At 44.4% G+C, this 18,673-nt stretch overlaps 1 protein-coding gene across 1 annotated transcript in view; it reads left to right on the forward strand.

Moving 5' to 3' along the window:
• gli3 (GLI family zinc finger 3) overlaps window positions 1–18,673 on the forward strand; it is an 86,568-nt gene that overhangs the window by 57,728 nt on the left and 10,167 nt on the right. The window contains exons 5-10 of the mRNA XM_067485853.1: window positions 5,436–5,641; window positions 8,755–8,916; window positions 12,160–12,361; window positions 13,852–14,071; window positions 15,149–15,262; window positions 16,119–16,259. Coding sequence (XP_067341954.1) covers window positions 5,436–5,641; window positions 8,755–8,916; window positions 12,160–12,361; window positions 13,852–14,071; window positions 15,149–15,262; window positions 16,119–16,259 — 1,045 coding nt within the window. The remainder of the gene's footprint in view (window positions 1–5,435; window positions 5,642–8,754; window positions 8,917–12,159; window positions 12,362–13,851; window positions 14,072–15,148; window positions 15,263–16,118; window positions 16,260–18,673) is intronic.

Raw genomic sequence — 18,673 nt, forward strand, 5'->3', positions numbered from 1 at the left:
AATTACATCATCTGAACTCTCTAAGTGATGTCATCTGGAGGAATTTTTCAGCTAGGAGCCGAGAATCTTGAAGTCGCCCTTTTAAAAATGCTGATTATCAGAATGGTTGAACAAACTAATAAAACATGAAATATTAGATTCTGTAAACCTAAACGCCACCTGTAAATTCAGGCTGTTGGCATGGAGACCGGTGGGTTTGATAACAGAACTAGAGAAATATGTTAGTGACAGCTCCATTTATTGTGTAAAAACCTATAGAGAAAAGCAATCAACGAGAAAGTCAGTGGTTAAAGAAAGTTGCCTTTTTAACATCGCTGGCAACCAGACTTATGTCAGTCAAGTCACTGAATGATTTATGACATGACAATCATGTGTCAGCATTTTTGACAATCCTTATTTGCCATCTGCATCACACCCCGTCAAATGCATCCACATTGGATGTGTTTTTTTATAAAGCTTCACTTTGTAGGTAGGAAACGCCTGGAAAAAAAATCCTGTAATTTTAAAAGGGACAAAGTTGGTCTGGATGCGTTGGTTAATTATTTGCTATTCAGAGACAAGCGGTTTGACATATAGTACACTGGATATAACAGTGTATAAAACACAGCTCAGTTTAAGCTGCTCTGTTATTGTCATTGCACTAATGTGGAAAATGAAGTCATTGGAATGTGTTTAAGTGGCAAAAGGTAATGAAGACTTTCCCAGCGACTCATTAAAAACCCCGAATATAGCTGCCTTCTTTTGTTTGTGTCTGTCTCTGTCTTCTTTCTCTCCTTGTCTCAGCTCCCTTTCCTCTCTCCTTGGGTCTCAGCTGGCTCTGTTCCTGTGGCTCTTTGATCTCAGTGAAAGGGTTTGGAGCTTTAAAGTGCTTCTGTTTCCGCTGTCAGCAGCCCCTCTCTTCCTTTTCTCTGGTTCAGGCTTTCAGAGCAGTGGCAGCCTTGTGCTGTGGCTGGGTGGGTTGGAGGTTGGGGGGCACAGGTTGGTCTGTGAGGTTGTGGGGGTGGGCATGTGATGCTGTCAGCTTCGGTCGGGAGAGGGTCTGATGTGTGCCTGATCCCAGCTACATCCAAAACCCCAGTTTTCCCACCTCGCTCAGCCCCTTAAGGGCCACAGGCGAAATGTGTCAGGTAGGTCGGGTCTACAAAGGTTTGACCTGCACGCTTATTTTTGTGCTTGTTTCACCTGCAGAATATGAAAACACAATTTTCAAAGCATTGTGCATTTTTCATCACCCTATGATTTAGTGAAACCTGACTGCAGGAGTGTAACTTTGTCAACCAATAGAGTTTTTTTTTCACACTTTTCACATCGTTCTCAACTGGAAGTAACTGAGTACGGGCCACTTCTGCTACCTAGTATAATAAAAGTGTGTTTGTTCTGCATTTGTTATTGTGGAGCCAACAACTAAATGTATTGCATGAAATTTCTCAGTGTTTTCACAGTGTTTGAAATAAAAACCCACAACACATGAGCACTGGAGATGCCACAACGGAGAATACGGACAATAACAAACGCAACAACAAGAAAATCGCCCTAAAGAAAAACTGGACCTGGCTATTCCCACAATGGGAACAACACAGTTCTACTTGTTTCCTCAGCTTGTTGTGATCAAAGAGGAAGCAATACGTTTTCAGACGGGTCTGAGCCGAGTTTTGGTGTGTAACCAACTAATTTTCAGTCCTGTTATGTATCATTACTAGAATAGCCTTTAGTGTAGTAGCAGGTGAACAGGAACTCTGCTTATGATCCAGACTTTCTTATATCCGTATGAAGATGTTTCTCACGAATTCTAATTATTCTCCCGTCTTATGTCGCTTTACAAAAGAACATAAATGTGTGAAAATGTTTCCATTTATTTGCTCTTATGTTGGTGTCTTTCCAGCTTTTGATTCTTTTTCTTCTTCTGTGTTTCGGAGCAATCCAGCAGCTTACACGATGCTGCACAAATATTCAGAGTTGTTGGGTTATTGAATTTGGACTCGCCAGTTTCCCTTCTGTTAAAATACTCTTTTCTTTTTTTTTTTCATTTCATATGGAACCGCTTCATACTTGAGCTGAAAGTGTTCTCCAAAGAAAAGCTCTTCTTTTAGCTGTGTCAATACCACCAGGTCTAACTGCTCCGCCACAATGATACGTTCAGCCCTAAGTGAAGTCATCAACCTTCGCCACAACTGTGGGTTTTCTGCTACAGCTTTCAAAAAAAAGTTATTAGTGTTGATATAACTTTGTTCCAAACAAAGCTTCAAAAGTTTACATCTACACATAACCTTCTATGAAGGCTCAAAAAAAAACATTTGGGAGCATATTTACACTTGGCAAGTGTATATTCATCCGGTGAAATAGGACGACAGTTTAAAATCCACAGGCTGCCCTGTGTAAACATGCAATGTCTTAAAGAGGCACAGGCTGGTTTAAGCAAGGCCACGTGAAAGGAAATGGCTTCCATATGTCAGGAGCTCAGGCTTTCCTCGTGCCCTGTTTGTGGGACGTCGTCTTCGAGGTTGAACAGGAATTATAAACCTGCAAAGGAAAGTAGAGGAGTGCGGGGAAAGTTTTTTTTCTTCTTCTCCTAAGAAGACGCCTGAAAACCCTGCGGTACAGGTTTGATGTAAATCTCAAATCAGGTGTGACTAAGACACTACTTCTCTGCGCACACACTATCATAACGTGAGTGCACACACACACACACACACACACAGGTGAACATTCCTGCACACACACGCTGCAGGTTGTCAGATTACTTCCTTTTGTAATGTTGATTAATGCACACTGGCATATGCTAAGACGATCGCGGCCCTGCAGGGAGCGGCTGAACACGGAGGTTCGGACGCTCTCTTGCCTTTTCTCTCCCATGCACAGAGACACACTGCACTCCTCCACCAAACATCCATCTCTCTGTTGTCATCCTCAAATCCCCTCACACCTGGCTCTGCACCCCTTGAGACCTCTTTTTCTCTCCTCTTTCTCCAACTCCCCCTCTCCCCTAACTCTTCTCTGTCCGCCCTTCCCTTGCAGTCCATATCTTCACACACTCCCTCCTCCTCCTCCGCCCGACTACTGTTCATACTGTCTCTCATGCAGCCCTCCCTCAGATCCTCTCTCCACACCTCTCATCTCTTTTACTTCCCTTTTCAGCCTTTCAACAGGCCGAAATCTCCTTTTTCTCTTCCTTTCAACCAACATATATGCATTTTTTCTGTCCAGCTCACCTCCTTTTTCAGTGCTCCCACTTTGCCAGAATTGCTTTGTTCTTACTTGCTAAGTTAATTTGGAAAACAAAGCAAAGCAGAGGCATTTAGCCAGGGTCAGCATGGGGAGATGCAGCCAACACATGACAGGGTTAATCAGTGTCATGGCAGCCGGAGTGGGTCTGGCTCTCCTCAGACAAGCATGAGGAGGCTCAGGTGAAGAAAAGAAGTCGTGAAATTCTCCTGCCTTTCCTCTTGGGTTCTTATTTCTGGATCCAAAATGTTGTATGCTGTCATTTTATGGACAGAGAAAGTCTGTATTTGCCCTTAACTGGACCTCTGCTTTTCTGGTATTTTCAGCTTGTCTATAGATGCAGTAAATTGTGCATAAAATTATGTGGTCGTTTGTTGTGCGTTTCCTTAAGTTGAGCAAGCCAGTGCGTAAGTGTGTGGTCGGCGGTGTGACGTCAACGTGAGCAGCGCTCTGCAGCACTCTTGTGATACATGCAAATGAGGCCTGGTGGCATTTAAAGTCATACACACACACACACACACACACACACACACACACACACACACACACACACACACACACACACACACACACACACACACACACACACACACACACACACACACACTCCCTCTCTCTCACCTGCTTTAAAGTTGCCCACAGTGTGGCCTGCTAGGTGTGGAGGAAAAAAGCCATTTCTCAGCGGCTTTGTTGCAGCAGATGTGCAGAAACTCACTGACATGGAGGTAAAAAAAATTCCGTCCCATCATGGGGCAACGTCAAATAGGCTCTGTAAATCTTTCACCTTTTGCACACTTGACCAGCAAGGCTCCCACTGAGATTCCCCTCAGGACTTCCACTCCTGAGATGATTGTTGTCTTTTTTTCACACGCACACCTGCTTCGTCATCACCGAGACAAGTTGTCACACACTTGAACACAGCGAAAGCCTTTAAAATCGACACATAGCCCCTTTAAGCTAATTACAGCAAGGCTCCTGAAGACGTTTGTATGTGTGAATGCCCGTGTACACATTCTGTATACGTGTGTGTGTGTGTGTGTGTGTGTGTTGTTTCCGCTCCTCTGTGCTCATTATTGGCCCCGGCCTGAGCTCTTTCATTAGCAGAGCTGTGAAGTGGAGGGATGGAGAGGCCAGTAGGGGATCAGGGGATGGGGCGGAGGTCGTAATTGGGCTGTTCCGCTCCCCTGGCCTTGCTCAAGGTCACTGTGAGACAAACTCTGGGCCAGGTCTCTCACTCTTTCTTCCCCTTTCTCTCGTCTTTTCCCACCCTTTACCAACGCACCTCCCTTTTAAACCCCCTCTCGTTTTTTTCTGCTCCCTCCCTCTTCCGCTCATCCTTTCCCTCTCCTGGGGTCTTTTGTCACAGTAGACCGGTCCACTGGGGAACCATAGATGAAGTAGAGGGGCTAATTCAGTCTAATCTCTTAGCCTGTTAATGTCTGGCTGATATGTGGATTTCTCCACATCCTCAAGGGAAGGCCTTTGTGGTGAAGGCCATCATTATGAAGTTTCCTTGCCCTCCTAGCCAATTATATGAAGGGAGACAAATTAGTTCATCTTAAAAAGTTTTCCTTATTGTTCTAAACTTTATTTGCCATAAAGACAATTCACAGTAAAGTTTTTTTGATAAAGAGAACGGCCTGATAGTGCTCATGTTGTTTTCTGTTTGATAAAAAAGACTGGGCCTCATGGCTTCAGCTCAATGCCAATCAAACCATCTAAGTAAAGTGGTGTAGCTTTGTTTGTCTGGTGCTGGCCAGTGGTGAGCTTGGTCTAAAGTTTCCCTCTGATTAGGACACAGTAGTGAAAGCTGCCTTTGATCTGAGGAAATGTCTGTGTAGGGAGCAGTTGGAATGCAGTGCTCTCCTCTCTGCTTTGCAGATGGAGGGAGAGAGATAGAGACAGTCCATTTGTCTGGCCAGTCAACCCACTGTATTGAAATCAAGATGTTCGGTTGATGATGTCCCCGTTAATCTGTTGGGACAACCAAAGTCTTCATGTTTTGTTTTCACAGAACTGGTCGCATAAGTGGAACCAAAGGATGTTACTGCTCCGCATCTGGATCAGTAAAAGCATAACCATGTTGTGGAGCGTTATCACATAAAAATCCACGTCCAGTCATGATGCATTTTCTTCAGGAAATACCTGACGGCTTTATTAGCAATTGTAACATTTTAGAAGCGCACTGATTTCTCCCATGTTTCTCTCTGCAGGCCTCCTGCGCTGGCGGGCAGTCCAACTTTCTCTGACATCTCCCTCATCCGGATCTCGCCCCAGCGGAACCCCTCTGTGGGGGCGGAGTCGCCATTTCACCCTCCGCACCCCTACATCAACCCATACATGGACTACATCCGCTCACTCCACAGCAGCCCCTCCATCTCCGTTCTGTCAGCCACCCGGGGCCTCAGCCCTGCAGATGGTAAATAAAGAAACATACACTGTTGCGCGAAGCATGACGCATATACAGATTGCACACACACATGCACAACTGCACACAACTCCCAGTGAAATAGAAATGGGTGAAGAAGCCTCAGAGGACCCTTAAAAATAAATGCTGGAATTGATTAGTGAGGTTCGATTTCTACTGGGAGTTAGCTTGATTTTTTTTTTTGTACCAGTTCAATTCTTGTGTGAGATCAGAAGAGGTCAGGTGAGAGGCAACTAGATCCATCTCTATTAAGACCCAGGGGTTGCTGAGATGTTATCTGAGCAAGGGAGCGCGTGGATGGGAGTATTATGAGTGCGCTGCCATCCGTATGGGTGGGGGTGCAGGTTGGAGAGAGGCTAATCCTTTTGATCTGTGAGTCATGTCAGAGACCTGGAGGATGCATCAGTGAGCGGCAGGGTCACGTACAGTTACACCATGCACACGAGGGAGGGTCGGATTCAAGTTCAGGGTTTTTGTGGAGGGTGTGGGGAGGGGGTTGTGCTATCCTACAGGGAGCAATTGTTTCCTGAGACCAGGAGATAGATTTGGCCTGGAAAATCAATTAAAGTGGACAAAGAACACCAAATACCAATGATCAATATTGAAAATGTAAAAGGGAAGTTCACACACATGTTGAGCAGCAGACGTTGATTAAGTGGTCTGACCAAAAAAAAAATTTTGGATCATTAATAATAAATTCAATTTCATATTAAGCAATAATGTAAAAAGTACAGCAGCTGCTTCCCTCTCAAATGTGAAGATTAGCTGTTTTTATTTTTTATTTTTTTTTCAGTTTCTATTTTTCATTTGGCCAGACCTGTAAACTGGTGTATTATCAAGTCGGGCTACAGGACATTTTGAAGACTAATTGAACACCAACATAATCTACACATGAATCAACAGTGAAAAAGCAGCAGCATGTATTGCTCAGTGCAGGAAAGTAACTATACCAACAAAAACTACTGCAAATGATCATTTTAAATAAGTAGTATACTTTGCCAAAAATGTACATCTACTTAAAAGTCTTGAAAAGTGAAATGAAATGGCCTGATGACACGTTATGGCCCTAAAGCCCCCCCCCCAATCCCCACCCCCAATCAACCACTTCAGCAGCAGAGCCCCACTTCAGCTCCCCACCTCGTCTTGAAGTGTGTTTCTGAAATGGCAGACAGACCGGGCATTTCTTCTGCACCAGCACACTCAGCTTCATCTCAACCAGGTCTGGTAAAAAGCCGTCTTAAGTGAAGACCAGGACTCTCTGCTTGCAGCCCCACTCAATTCCTGTCCTGCACTCTTGGCAAACAGGAAATAAATACTCAAGCTGAAACTCTCCACCCACCAATTTGCCATTAGCACAACATCATGTACACCCGCCTTGGCTTCCTTTAAATCAAAATAGTTTCTCCAACCTACCACATGATCCCTTTTCAGTTCATAATGCTCGGAATTGTGAATGAGACATCTAATTACTCTTTTAATCAATCCCACGATTAATTAACCCATCAGCTTTTGTGTTGTTAGTATATCACAGCACTTACAGAAAGCCTCCTTCTTCAATATGCAAAAGACTTTTTTCTGCTAAAAAGTACATTTGAATAACGAATTAATTAACAGAATCTAATGAAGATTTAAAGTGGGTGGGATTTTGTGCCACCCTCTTACTGCCACACATCTTTTTTTTTTTTCTTTTGCTCCTCACAATATTTCTCTATTTTTCCATGTGCAATGGAGTTCAGAGGTAGGCTTGCCCCTGATCCTATTGTTGTTCTGAAGGTGCACCCGGTGGCTCACAAAGTCCTGAGGCAAGTCTCCATGTCGGGTGCCACACTGACAGACTTCCCCCGCTCCCCCCTTTTTGCCCCCAGGATCACCCTCGGATGCCAACGTTTCTGATTTAGAAATTCCACAAAGCTCCTTTCTGTGCGTGGAAACTGAATGGGTCATATTATGGCTGAATGCAAAAGCAAAGCTAAGGCGGAACAGCAGAGACAATTAAGAAACTCCCCCCCCTTTTACTGAAGACATAATACCCAGATCGAATTAATTTAGATTTTTTTTTTTACATTCATTCAGCGGATGCATATTGCAGGCATACAGGCCAGCTTTAAGAGGAAATCTTCTCATACAGTGTTTATTTATTTTCTCTTTATTTCTTCAATTGGGGGGAAAAAGAGCTGCAGCACTCTGTGGGTCTGAACTGATTCCATATTTGCATCCAAAACCACAGTGTTAGTCTTTTCCTTCTCTCTTTCTTAGAATATTTGCATAAGGAAGCCCACCGCCAGATGTTTATTTTTAGGCTATGGTTCAAGGACTTACAGCACTCTTATAACTGAGGGAACGACTTGAAATGGAGAGGCAGGAAGAGAGAGAGTGAAGTGGAGGCAGAATCGTTAGTTGTATCTTTATGCGTGCAGATATATCGGGGCAGATTTAGGCCTTTTGTTTTCCTATAGAGTCTAAAGGAGGAGAGAGCAGGTTGCATATCTGCAGACTGCAGCCCCGATGTGTACAACGCACAAGCACCCTCTCTGGCAAAAGATGTGTCAGCCCACATAGTCCTACCACACACACACACTCATACATGTATATGCACTCTCCAAGTGATCAAGGAACAGTAAGGGGAAGAGAAAAGGCTGTTTAAGAATTCTTTTGTGAGACGATCAGTTATCCTGTGCTCTGCATGAATGCATCAATCAAACACTAATGCATACTCAGTATAATCTCTGAGCAAGCAATCCAGTAATCCCCCAGTGTGGCTCTCCACTTCAGGTGATGCTCCCTGTGCAGCTGTTTTGCTTAACTTGATGGTGTTGCTAATGTGCTCATTACTGTTCCGCTGAGCTGATTAACATCTAATGTAAATGAATGCAGGTTTGTAATGCACTGCAGGTGCTCTCCCTGCCGTGTTTTTCCCACCAACAAATAATTTTTCTCCTTCCTCCGTTTGTTTTTTCCTCTACTCTCCCTCCTTCCCATTTCTTCCTGAAGGATAATCCACAATTGTTCTTGTTGTGCATCCCCTCCATCTCCTCATTTGTCACATTCCATTTTTTGGTTACCTTGTTTCCTCTTTGCTGACCGGACCTTTTCTCTTGCTCCAGCCCCTCACGCAGGTCTGACCACAGCTGAGTACTATCACCAGATGGCTCTTCTGGCGGGCCACCGCAGCCCGTACACGACTGACCTTCTCCCGTCTGTGGCATCCACAGCTGGTGCCAGCAGTGCTAGTGCCCTGCACATGGAATACCTACAGGCAATGGACTGTAAGTTTGCACTGATCTCACGCATGGTCACACGGGGCATTTACTAACATGCGTTAACTACAGCGCTGATCCAGGATTAAAATCATTGTCTTTTTTTGTACCGGACTCTGTAAATCACGGCATGTCTGATGTCTGGTTTGCACTTGCGTTTGTGAGATTTCCAGTGCAGACGTTTCAGAGCTTTGTTTTATTAATGACATTTAGAAATCAGCTCACCGTAATAGTAACCAAGTTATGTTAAAATTATTGGGTTCTACTGTCCATTTTGTTAGGAATTAGAAAGCCAATTTTTCTATTCTTACCTCCCCCCATTTGAAAACCATGTTTCTCCAAACATCATATTATTATATATAATAGTTTTTCTTATGAAATCTAATATTTTTAAACTCACAATGGAAAGTTAAATCCATTTTTTTAACGCCATTCATTTATTTTTAGGTAACGGCAAAAAAAAAAAAAAAAAAAAGAAATTATTTTGCTTTTAAAACTAGATTTAGGTCCGTGGGCGAAAAGGCACCTACCACATTCTTCCACACTGAAACTGTACCTTTCAGTATTAGGTGCAGCATAGCATGGGTGGCCCCAGTGGGAATTTGACCCTTAAAATACACCTTCACAATACACCTACTATATATAGAACAAACCACATTAAGAATGAACCTGCAACTTTACTTTGACATGATTTAAATGAGCTTTTGTCTCAATGTGTTGGACTCAGGACTGTGTGCAGAGGACTTATGCTAATGAGTTATTTTAAAGTGTAAATAGGAAATTAAACGCACACTGAATCTTAGAAAGGTCAGACAGCCTCACCCCGTTCTCTTTGATGAGAATGTATTTAGTCAGGCAGACGCCGCTTTCATGGAAATCCGGGTTGAAGTTCCTTCTGTTCCTCAGAACAAACTAATTAAAACTAGCCAAACTTGTGCGGGTATCAGAAAATTAATTGCTATTAAGTGGGAATTGGAATGTCCCACCATTCATCACGGGAGAAATCCTTTCTTCTGTGTCACTTTTTAAGATTAATAGACTGAAACAAAACAATTAGGGCCAAATTTAAGTGGAGATGCAGCGCTCCTCACTTAAAAATCGCCTGTGATCATTGCTGCTAATAACTCCTCATGTTGCAACAATGTGTGTTCCAGCATCTGAAAAATTACAGCTTTAAAGCTTTGTTGGATTTCAGAAAAAAACCAAACAAAATAAAGAACAGAGTCTATCAGGAGGCTTTCGCTGATAATCTGGTCTACCATGTCACTGCGGCTATTTTGGTCTATTTCACATCAGTGTAATTATCTTCAGAGAGAGTTGTGGTAATGAAACAATGGGCCTGTCCTGCCTATTTGTGCCTTAATGGGCCATTGTCTACATTCATACTGCCTAATTAGTACCATAGCTCTCATAGATCACTACACCAATGTCTGCATTTGTGGTCTTTATTAGCTGATTTTAAATGTCTTCGCTATTTTCTTTTCTACTGGTGATTTAAATTTTTTTTATTTTTTTTAAGTAATAGGTTCACTGTTGGTAACGTTTATGATCCAAACAAACTATTTAATTGCAGTAATTAATAATGTATCCTTAGGTGTAAATTCGGCACATTATGCAAAAAAGTATGGCGCATGGTCTTTATTTAGAAAATTCATAAATGTCGAAAAATGTTTTATATCTTTTTTGTTCACTTTTCTGTTGCACAAAAATATTGAAACCAAGGTGCTAGACTGCGTTAGTGCCCCTCCCAGGTGGGCTCAGAGTGTGTCGGACAGGGTTCAACCCCAGTTTTTGGAGCCAGCTCTTCCATCCAACGACATCAGTCCGTCTTTCCAGAACCTTCTTTGGCCGTGAGAATTAATGACGCCGCGTGTAACCAGCCATCGCATCCATAAATCAAAGGGAAATTAGAGGGACAGTCCTGCTATGAGCCAAGACGCTCCTCTCTCTGTCTCCCCGGTTGGCCGATTTATCATTTGGGCCGCGCATTAATAAACACCACTCCCATGGGGCTTTGCAGTGGTAGGACACTGGCCCTTCTCCTCAGCAGTCCCTCATACTCCTAATTCAGCTCAAGTGGAGGCTGTCCCTCACACTCACGTGGATTAGTCCGATTTTGGACAATGGATTTGTCCCGGCCGAGAGCAAAAAAGGAAGTTTTCATTCTGCGGAATTAAATAAACATTTTGAGCAGAGGGAAATGATAAAAAAATCAGACATGTCAAAGTCACCGTAATAAGCTAGTGCTCATGGATTTGTATGAACTCCCCCAGCCCCAATGTAAACGGGGTGTTCTCCATATTGCTTCGTGCTCTAGTTGAGAGTCAGGCCTACGTATGCCAGAACACCGCCACTGCTGCCACTGAGGCATCCACACACACACACATTCACATCCACACACTCTGATTACCATGTGAATGGAGCGTTCTGTAATCGCCGAATGTGTCAAACGAGAGATGGAGCATTTACGTTTGGGAGATGGATGGATTGTGGGGGATGTAAATATGGAGGGGGGTTATCGGGGCTGCGTAAGCTGGTTTTGTTTGCCTTTATAAAATAACTCAAAATGTTTTATTTCCAAGTCTTGAGTCACAAAGTCATTGTGTCAGTTCACGCACAAAGCACGACATCCCCTCAGAGCTTTTTCCCCTCCTTCCATCTCCCTCTGTTTTTCCTTGTCTTGTTTGTGACATCTACATGTGAAAAGACAACAAAAGTCATGTTTTAATCTCTACCCATGGCTCATTGTATGTGGAGAGAGAATGGTTGTGCCGTTTCCGCCTTTTACCTTTTCAAACCCCCTTTTAGTATTTCCAGTCAACACTGATTGCATTTGAATAACGAGTCAAATTGGACTTGATTAAATATTACCATACACAGTCAGAGCATTTCTCCAACATAAAAGGCATGTTTTCTCATGGATGAAATGCAAGCAGTGCATCAAGTGACAGCTGAACACTCATTCAGATAAGCCTATTGTCTGATGATTGACAAAAATGTCATCCTTTAGGGTTAGACTAGGTTAGAGTCATGATGGAGTCAAACAGAAAATCATGCATAACCCAGCTGATTTTTATTATCAGTAAAAACCAGTGTTATCACTGATGTTCATTCCAGAAAGCAGAAGTTGAGGGGAGCAGCCCAAGATTCATTTAGAGTTTTGCATTTTAACCTTTCACTTTTACAGCTGCTACTTGACGGTCATTGTTTCGCCTCGCTGTAAAAATCACCTTCTTTCTCCTCATCCTGAAGGCTCTCGTTTCCCGAGCCCGCGGCTGCCATCACGGCCCAGCAGGAAGCGGCCCCTGCCTATCTCTCCCCTCTCTGAGAACAGCTTCGACCTGCAGGCCATGATCCGCAACTCGCCCAACTCGCTCGTCACCATGCTCAACAACTCCCGCTCCAGCTCCTCCACCAGCGGCTCCTACGGGCACCTCTCCGCTGGAGCCATCAGGTATTTTGAAAATGATCCTAAAAATAGCCTGCACAGTGTGTCAGCTTTTATTAATGTGTCCTTTTAGACAAACTTACAAGAGGACAATTTGTTTTAATGGTTATAAAATAATTATTATGTATTGAATTTTTATTTCCATGTATTTCTATATAAATACTGTTTTTGATGGCCTTAAAGGAGCAACAGCGTGTGTCTTTTCCATCTCTGAAGGCAAAGGAGGTCTGAGCAGCAGCCACCGTCTTCTTGGGATTTAGTCCAGGAGCTTTGATTGACTGTTACTTTCAAGGTGGTAACAGGGACTTATATGTGCCGATAACCCATCAAATAGTGCGATCTTCCTGTGGGACTGACGCAAATGGTTTTCTAATCGTATTGATTTGTGTTTTTAATAAAGCAGCTTTGCAGTAAAAAAAAAACCTACCGTGTCCGCCGTAATTTAACTAGGACACAATGTTAAATTGTGTTCTGTAGGGAAAAATGGGAAAAGAAAGTGTGTGATATAGCGAATAAGTGTGTGTGTGTGTGTGTGTGTTGTCCATGTCAAACCCCCATGTGGGTGATGATCTCCCAGCCAGCCAGTCAGCCTGCCTCCCCCGGCGGCTCGTGTCAGTCATGCACTACACCTCATGGAAACATCACATACATCACGCCCCGGTACCAGAGGCGATAAAAGGGAAGCAGAAGAAAAGAAGAGAGAAGGGAAAAGGAAAGATCCAGCGCCCCACCCACAACCATTGATCAGCGATCTGTAAGAAGAGCCTGATCAATCACACGCCGCGCTCAGACACTGTCCCGGTGACAGGGCCCAAATAGCCAGAGCCAACAGACTGATGAGTGATATGACAACCAGATGGGCCCCCAAATGTGTCTTGGCCCATTGATTTCCAGTGAGCTGGTAATAAGGTGAGCAGACATATGGGTCGCAGTGAGAGCCCGGGATGGATGGAGGCCACTCGCTGCCGTCGAGCCACACAGGTCTGTGTTTATTTCGTGGTTCACCTGTGGTTATGCATGTCCCAGAGGAGGTTTGTGGCTTCTGGGATTTTGTTCAGGATTAAGAAAACATTAGCTCAGTTCCAGGGTAAATATACTGACGGAACGACTCTGTTGCAGGAACATCTTTCTTCCTTATTTACAAGGCTATACGTCACACTCCAGATTGTTTATCTTCCGTATCATTTGCCCACTGGAAGAATGACATACTGCCTTACACAGAGCACGCGATAATTCACTGTATGTTAACAAGCTGAACATTCATTGGCAGGGATTGTGCCGACAGCCCCGTGGTTCCAGCATTACCACACCATCTCCTGTCAGATTGTCCTCGGGGATGAGGAGCTATCCAGAACAATCCATTTATTCACTCTCTATCCTCCTTTTTTTTGCCTCACTGCCTTTGCAACTGATGTTTTATTGAAGTTGTACTTTAGTTGTACGAGTATTTTACCCAGCATGCCTGCTTTGTCTTCCCCTTTTTCTGCTCTTTCCAGCCCAGCATTGAGCTTTGCCTACCCTCCAACTCCAGTGGCTTTGCATGTTCACCAGCAGCTGATTGGCCGTCAACCAGGCATTGTGGGCTCTGCCTTTGGCCACAGTCCCCCTCTCATTCACCCGACGCCGGCCTTTGCCACCCAGAGGCCCGTACCTGGCATCCCCCCCTCTGGACTCAGTGCCAGCGAGCGCTCAGCCATCTCCAACGACTCCTCACAGGTGAGAGCGGCGGCAGGCAGCCTGTGCGATTCATCATCACATGTAATAGATAGCAGCGTCGCATGCCAGCCACATCCTGGCGAAATGCAGCGAGCTAACATGGTACAGGCAGGACCCCCCCTTCACATGCTCGTCTCCTGGGAGTTTCCTCCGACTTGTGGTGTGTCTTGTTTTTAGACTGCCAAGCAGGAACCAGAACGTGCCTGCAGTAAACAACAAGGGGCTTGTTAGCATAGAATCCCACTGCTGACTCCATTAATCACTAGAGAGAGAACAAGGATATAGAGAGGGAATATTGACATGGATGGATGGATCCAAAGGGGCTTTTTCCGTCCTTACTCAAGTCTTACTGTATTTGTGGACCCACATTTGATGTAAATATTCAGTGTTTATTACCAGTCCTCCCTGCTGTTTCCCATCACTCGAATTTTGTGTTATCACGAATGAGGCCTTATTCAAATTGGCCACACCTAAATTGCCTTTTCCTCCTCCTGAATAAACACGATATTGCTTCAGGGCCACAGCTGAATCTCATATCTTTCAGCAAATGTGGAGCAGGGACTGACGAGCTGACTACAGTTCTAAGTGTCCTATGAAATACCATCAACATCATGGGAGTGAATGTTTTCAGAAACAGCAGAAAACTAACAACTTGTTTTCTGAAGATTTAAAGCGACTTGTCAATTCTTTAATTTCGGCAGGCTTTGTACGAAACAAGAATTCCCCCAAGGGTGAATTTAAGCCAAGGCCATAGTCGGGTCATCCGTCTACTTAGCGAATGGTTCACTGAATTGGTTCGCGAGTTTGTTTTAACTGCAGTGATTAGGGCAGCTAATGCGATGCATTGAATTGCATAGTTTGTCATTAGCACAAGCTCTTGCCCTGGACCGGAGGACATGGAGTCATTATGGTTCAACAACTACAGTTGTTTTTCTTCTGGATGATTAAGGAAATGATTGGTTGACTAATAAGCCTCACTCAAGCATTTTTAATAATGGTAGAGGGGATAAAAGAAGGAAATGATCAGGAAGCTGAAGATGAGAGGTATAAGTTGTGAAGTATTTCCTGTTTCGTCAGACCAAACCAACGAGTGAATCGGCCGTGAGCAGCACGGGGGACCCGATGCACCACAAACGCTCCAAAATGAAACCAGAGGAAGAGTTACCGAGCCCAGGCGCAGTAAGTGTGCAGGTGAGGATGGTCTGTCACCACTTTTCCCATTTATTTATGACCAGCTCCAGAGACGTTCTTTGGTTAACTGGCAAAACTATTGTTGATCTAGCAAATACAGTAATATCACGCTGCATAGTGGTTGGTAATCCCAGAATTCAGAAGCTTGTTTTTTTTTTTTCCTATTAAATTAAGAAGTCCATACAATAGCTGGTCACCTGCCAAAAAGGCTGCAACAATACCTGATCCTACCAGCCATAAAGTGTATCTGCATTTGCACTTTGTTGGTGCTAGTTTCTCACATTGCTCTTATCAGTTTCCGAAGTTGAACAACCCATTGATCTTTGGGACCCTAGAAGGAAATTGTTTTTTGCTTTTGTTTAATCAAAATTTTAAGTTACTGGAAAGGGGAAAGAGAAACGTGATAATTGTAAATTGTCTGTTGCATCTGCAGGAAGAACCTTGCTGTAGTCGATATTCTGCTACAGATTCGGTCTGGGCTGTGTGGTGGAAGCTGCAGGCTCTCCTGTATTAGCCCACACCAACTCTCTGCTCCACCTAACTGTGACAGTGAAATATGTCTGGGCTAATAGAGCAACCTACAGCAGGAAGAGGGGGTTAGATTCCTCAAACGCTCGGCCCTGTCGTATAACCACCCCCAAATACAGAGAGGGGCTTTCAGTGCTACATTTCCTCTCTCCCAGGCGCCCAAAAACAAGGCCAGATTCACAGGGGCACTGTGGCTGAGACCTGTGACCAAATCACTTTTGGCTCTGCCTTTCATTTAAAACAGCAGGGTGGTAAAAAGAAATGACGTATAATACAGACTTGTGCTACAGTACTGCATGCTGTATTGAAAATTATTTCCCTTTTTCAGGATCATCCAGATGGGATGACCCTGGTGAAGGAAGAAGGGGACAAGGATGAAAACAAACACGAGCCAGAGGTAGTTTATGAGACAAACTGCCACTGGGAGAACTGTTGCCGCGAGTTTGACACGCAAGAGCAACTAGTACAAGTGAGTACAACACACACACACACACACACACACACACACACACACACACACACACACACACACACACACACACACACACACACAGACTCTCACGATAGAGTTACATTTAAAAACTGTTGCACAAGCTGGTGATTTTAGGTCCAATTCCAGCAGAAACCCTGTGATTCTCTGTGTGAAGCTGCACCAGGCATTTAATCCTGAAATTCCCTGTGGTGGCATGCCAGTAAACCGTGCACAGGATGTTTATTTTAACGATTTAAACCATTTAGAAAAGCTGACAAGAGAGGCAAACCATTTCATTTTGTTGAGTCTGGTTACTCTGATCCATGCTTGCTGTTCTGGAGCAAAAGGTTTGTGATTCACTCTTCAGCTGCGATTCATTGTTTCCTGTGCAGAAAAGTGACCCAAGTTAAGTGTGTTCACAGCTGTTGGATTGTGTGAACTCGTGCATAAAAAAGTGGTATCGATGCACCAAAAAACACACCGGAAATCCCCACGTGTACCAAAACTACAATTTAGTTTGGTTTGTGTGCTGCAAGAGTTTTCCGAGTGGCAGCTGTACAATTGTGGATAATGCCTGCTATCAGGCCACAACCCCTGCCTGCGTGTTTTTGCAGCAGTAGTAAACAGTAAAGTCCGTGCTGTGGGTATAGACGGAAACTGCTGCTGCTGGATTCCTGATTGGATCCAGGGATGGCGGTAATGAGCTCAAAAGTTGGAGAGCACATCTCACAGCTGAACGGTGCTAAATGATTTGGCGGGTTAAGCCTCCCAGAGTCAGGATGTGAGCCTTGTGTACTACACTGGACATTCCCTCCTCCTGTCTGTTATCAGAACCTTCACACGGCCCGGGAGATGGACGGCTCTCATCGTATTGCGCCTGAGGGTTCACTGTTAAGCTAAACATTAATGACATTATAGCAGTGTCACCCCCTCTACGGCTACTTACTGTGACGCTATTAGCTCTGCTGCTCTCTCTCGCGGCCTGTGAACAGTCAGCCAGCAGAGAGAGCGGATTGAAGTTGGGAGAAGTGGTAAAAAATACGGCAACGTGACGCGCACATACCCCCCCCCACACACACACACACGAGCACGGGAAACACACATCACCACACATCTGATAGAAAGATTCTCAGCTCTTCACAGCTGTCTATTTGCCTCCTTGACATTGCAATCCTCAGCTGCGGTGGTAACCCCTATCTATAATTGATATCCTCACCGCGGAATGGGCTGCCTCCCGTGTTTGAAGGGCTCAGCTCTAAGGTTGAGGAGCTTGACAACTTCTTGCCCCTGTTTAGGGGAGCGGGATGACTTAAGGTGGTGGGAAAGGAGAGGAGCCAAAGCTTGCTCACATCCTCCCACTACTGTATTCGCACCAGGTGGCCATCCGAGCAAAGCATAGTCCTCCAGTTCCTCCACATGTGCAATCCGGCCCAACCTTGCCAAGCTGCACTTCATATCAGATATCTGTGTTGACAGACACCAACAAAATCCTTGTTAGTTTTTCATTTCTCCATCTTGGAATTGTTTTGCTTTTTTTTCCCCCCCGCTCAGCATTTGACTTTCTGATATTGCATTTTATTTCTCATTTTCTATGCGCATACAGCTGTGATGAGAGATGCCAATAAAAGTCTTCGCCTACAGAATCCCTCCCCTCTAATTCAGCAGAGCGGACGAGAAAATGCTCTTATCTCTCTGCACCCCCACCCCCCTCAGTAATAGGATAAGTACAGTATTTGGACCACAGTGGCTCTCCTCACACACAGGGAGGGGTTTGGAGCTGAGGTGGGGGGATTTCCATATAACCAAACAATGGAGCGTCCCTTCCCCCTGTACGTGTCGTCTCAAATGGCTTTGGGAAAAAAAACATTATGGAAAAAAAAAAAAGCTAGTTTCTCCTTGGTTGTAACCTATTGAACCACTTGTTTTTGCACATCGATTCATATGCTGTTTCAGCCGTTTGCCTTCTGCGTTGTGTGCGTGAAGTGTAAATCAGGAATCGTGCACCGATTCAAAGATCCCGTTTTCTTTGCGGTTGGCCTAATTTTACAGTTAAGCCTTCACGCCACCCTCACCACTCTCCACCTTGTTCAAAAGCACTCCTGCCGTGCTCTTGATGCATATTTTTACACTCTCAAACGTGTTCTCACCATGACATGCCGTGGCGTCCCTTTATCATCTGCGTTTAAGCGCTCTCGGTGCAGTTGATAAGATAAACATCAGATCTGTGCAATTTAGCTCACTTATCTGGCCTACCCAGTCAGCAAAAGCGAGGCGGGTGTCAATTTTAGTTTGCTGTATTTATTTCATTTATTACATTTCAACTCTCTATACCTCTCCATCTCCATCTCCCATCTCCACTCAGCTCCACATTCTTTCACTTACCCATTTTTGGGCATAAACCTCTCCCTCTA

This window comes from Channa argus, chromosome 19 (assembly GCF_033026475.1).
Source record: "Channa argus isolate prfri chromosome 19, Channa argus male v1.0, whole genome shotgun sequence".
NCBI lineage: Eukaryota > Metazoa > Chordata > Actinopteri > Anabantiformes > Channidae > Channa > Channa argus.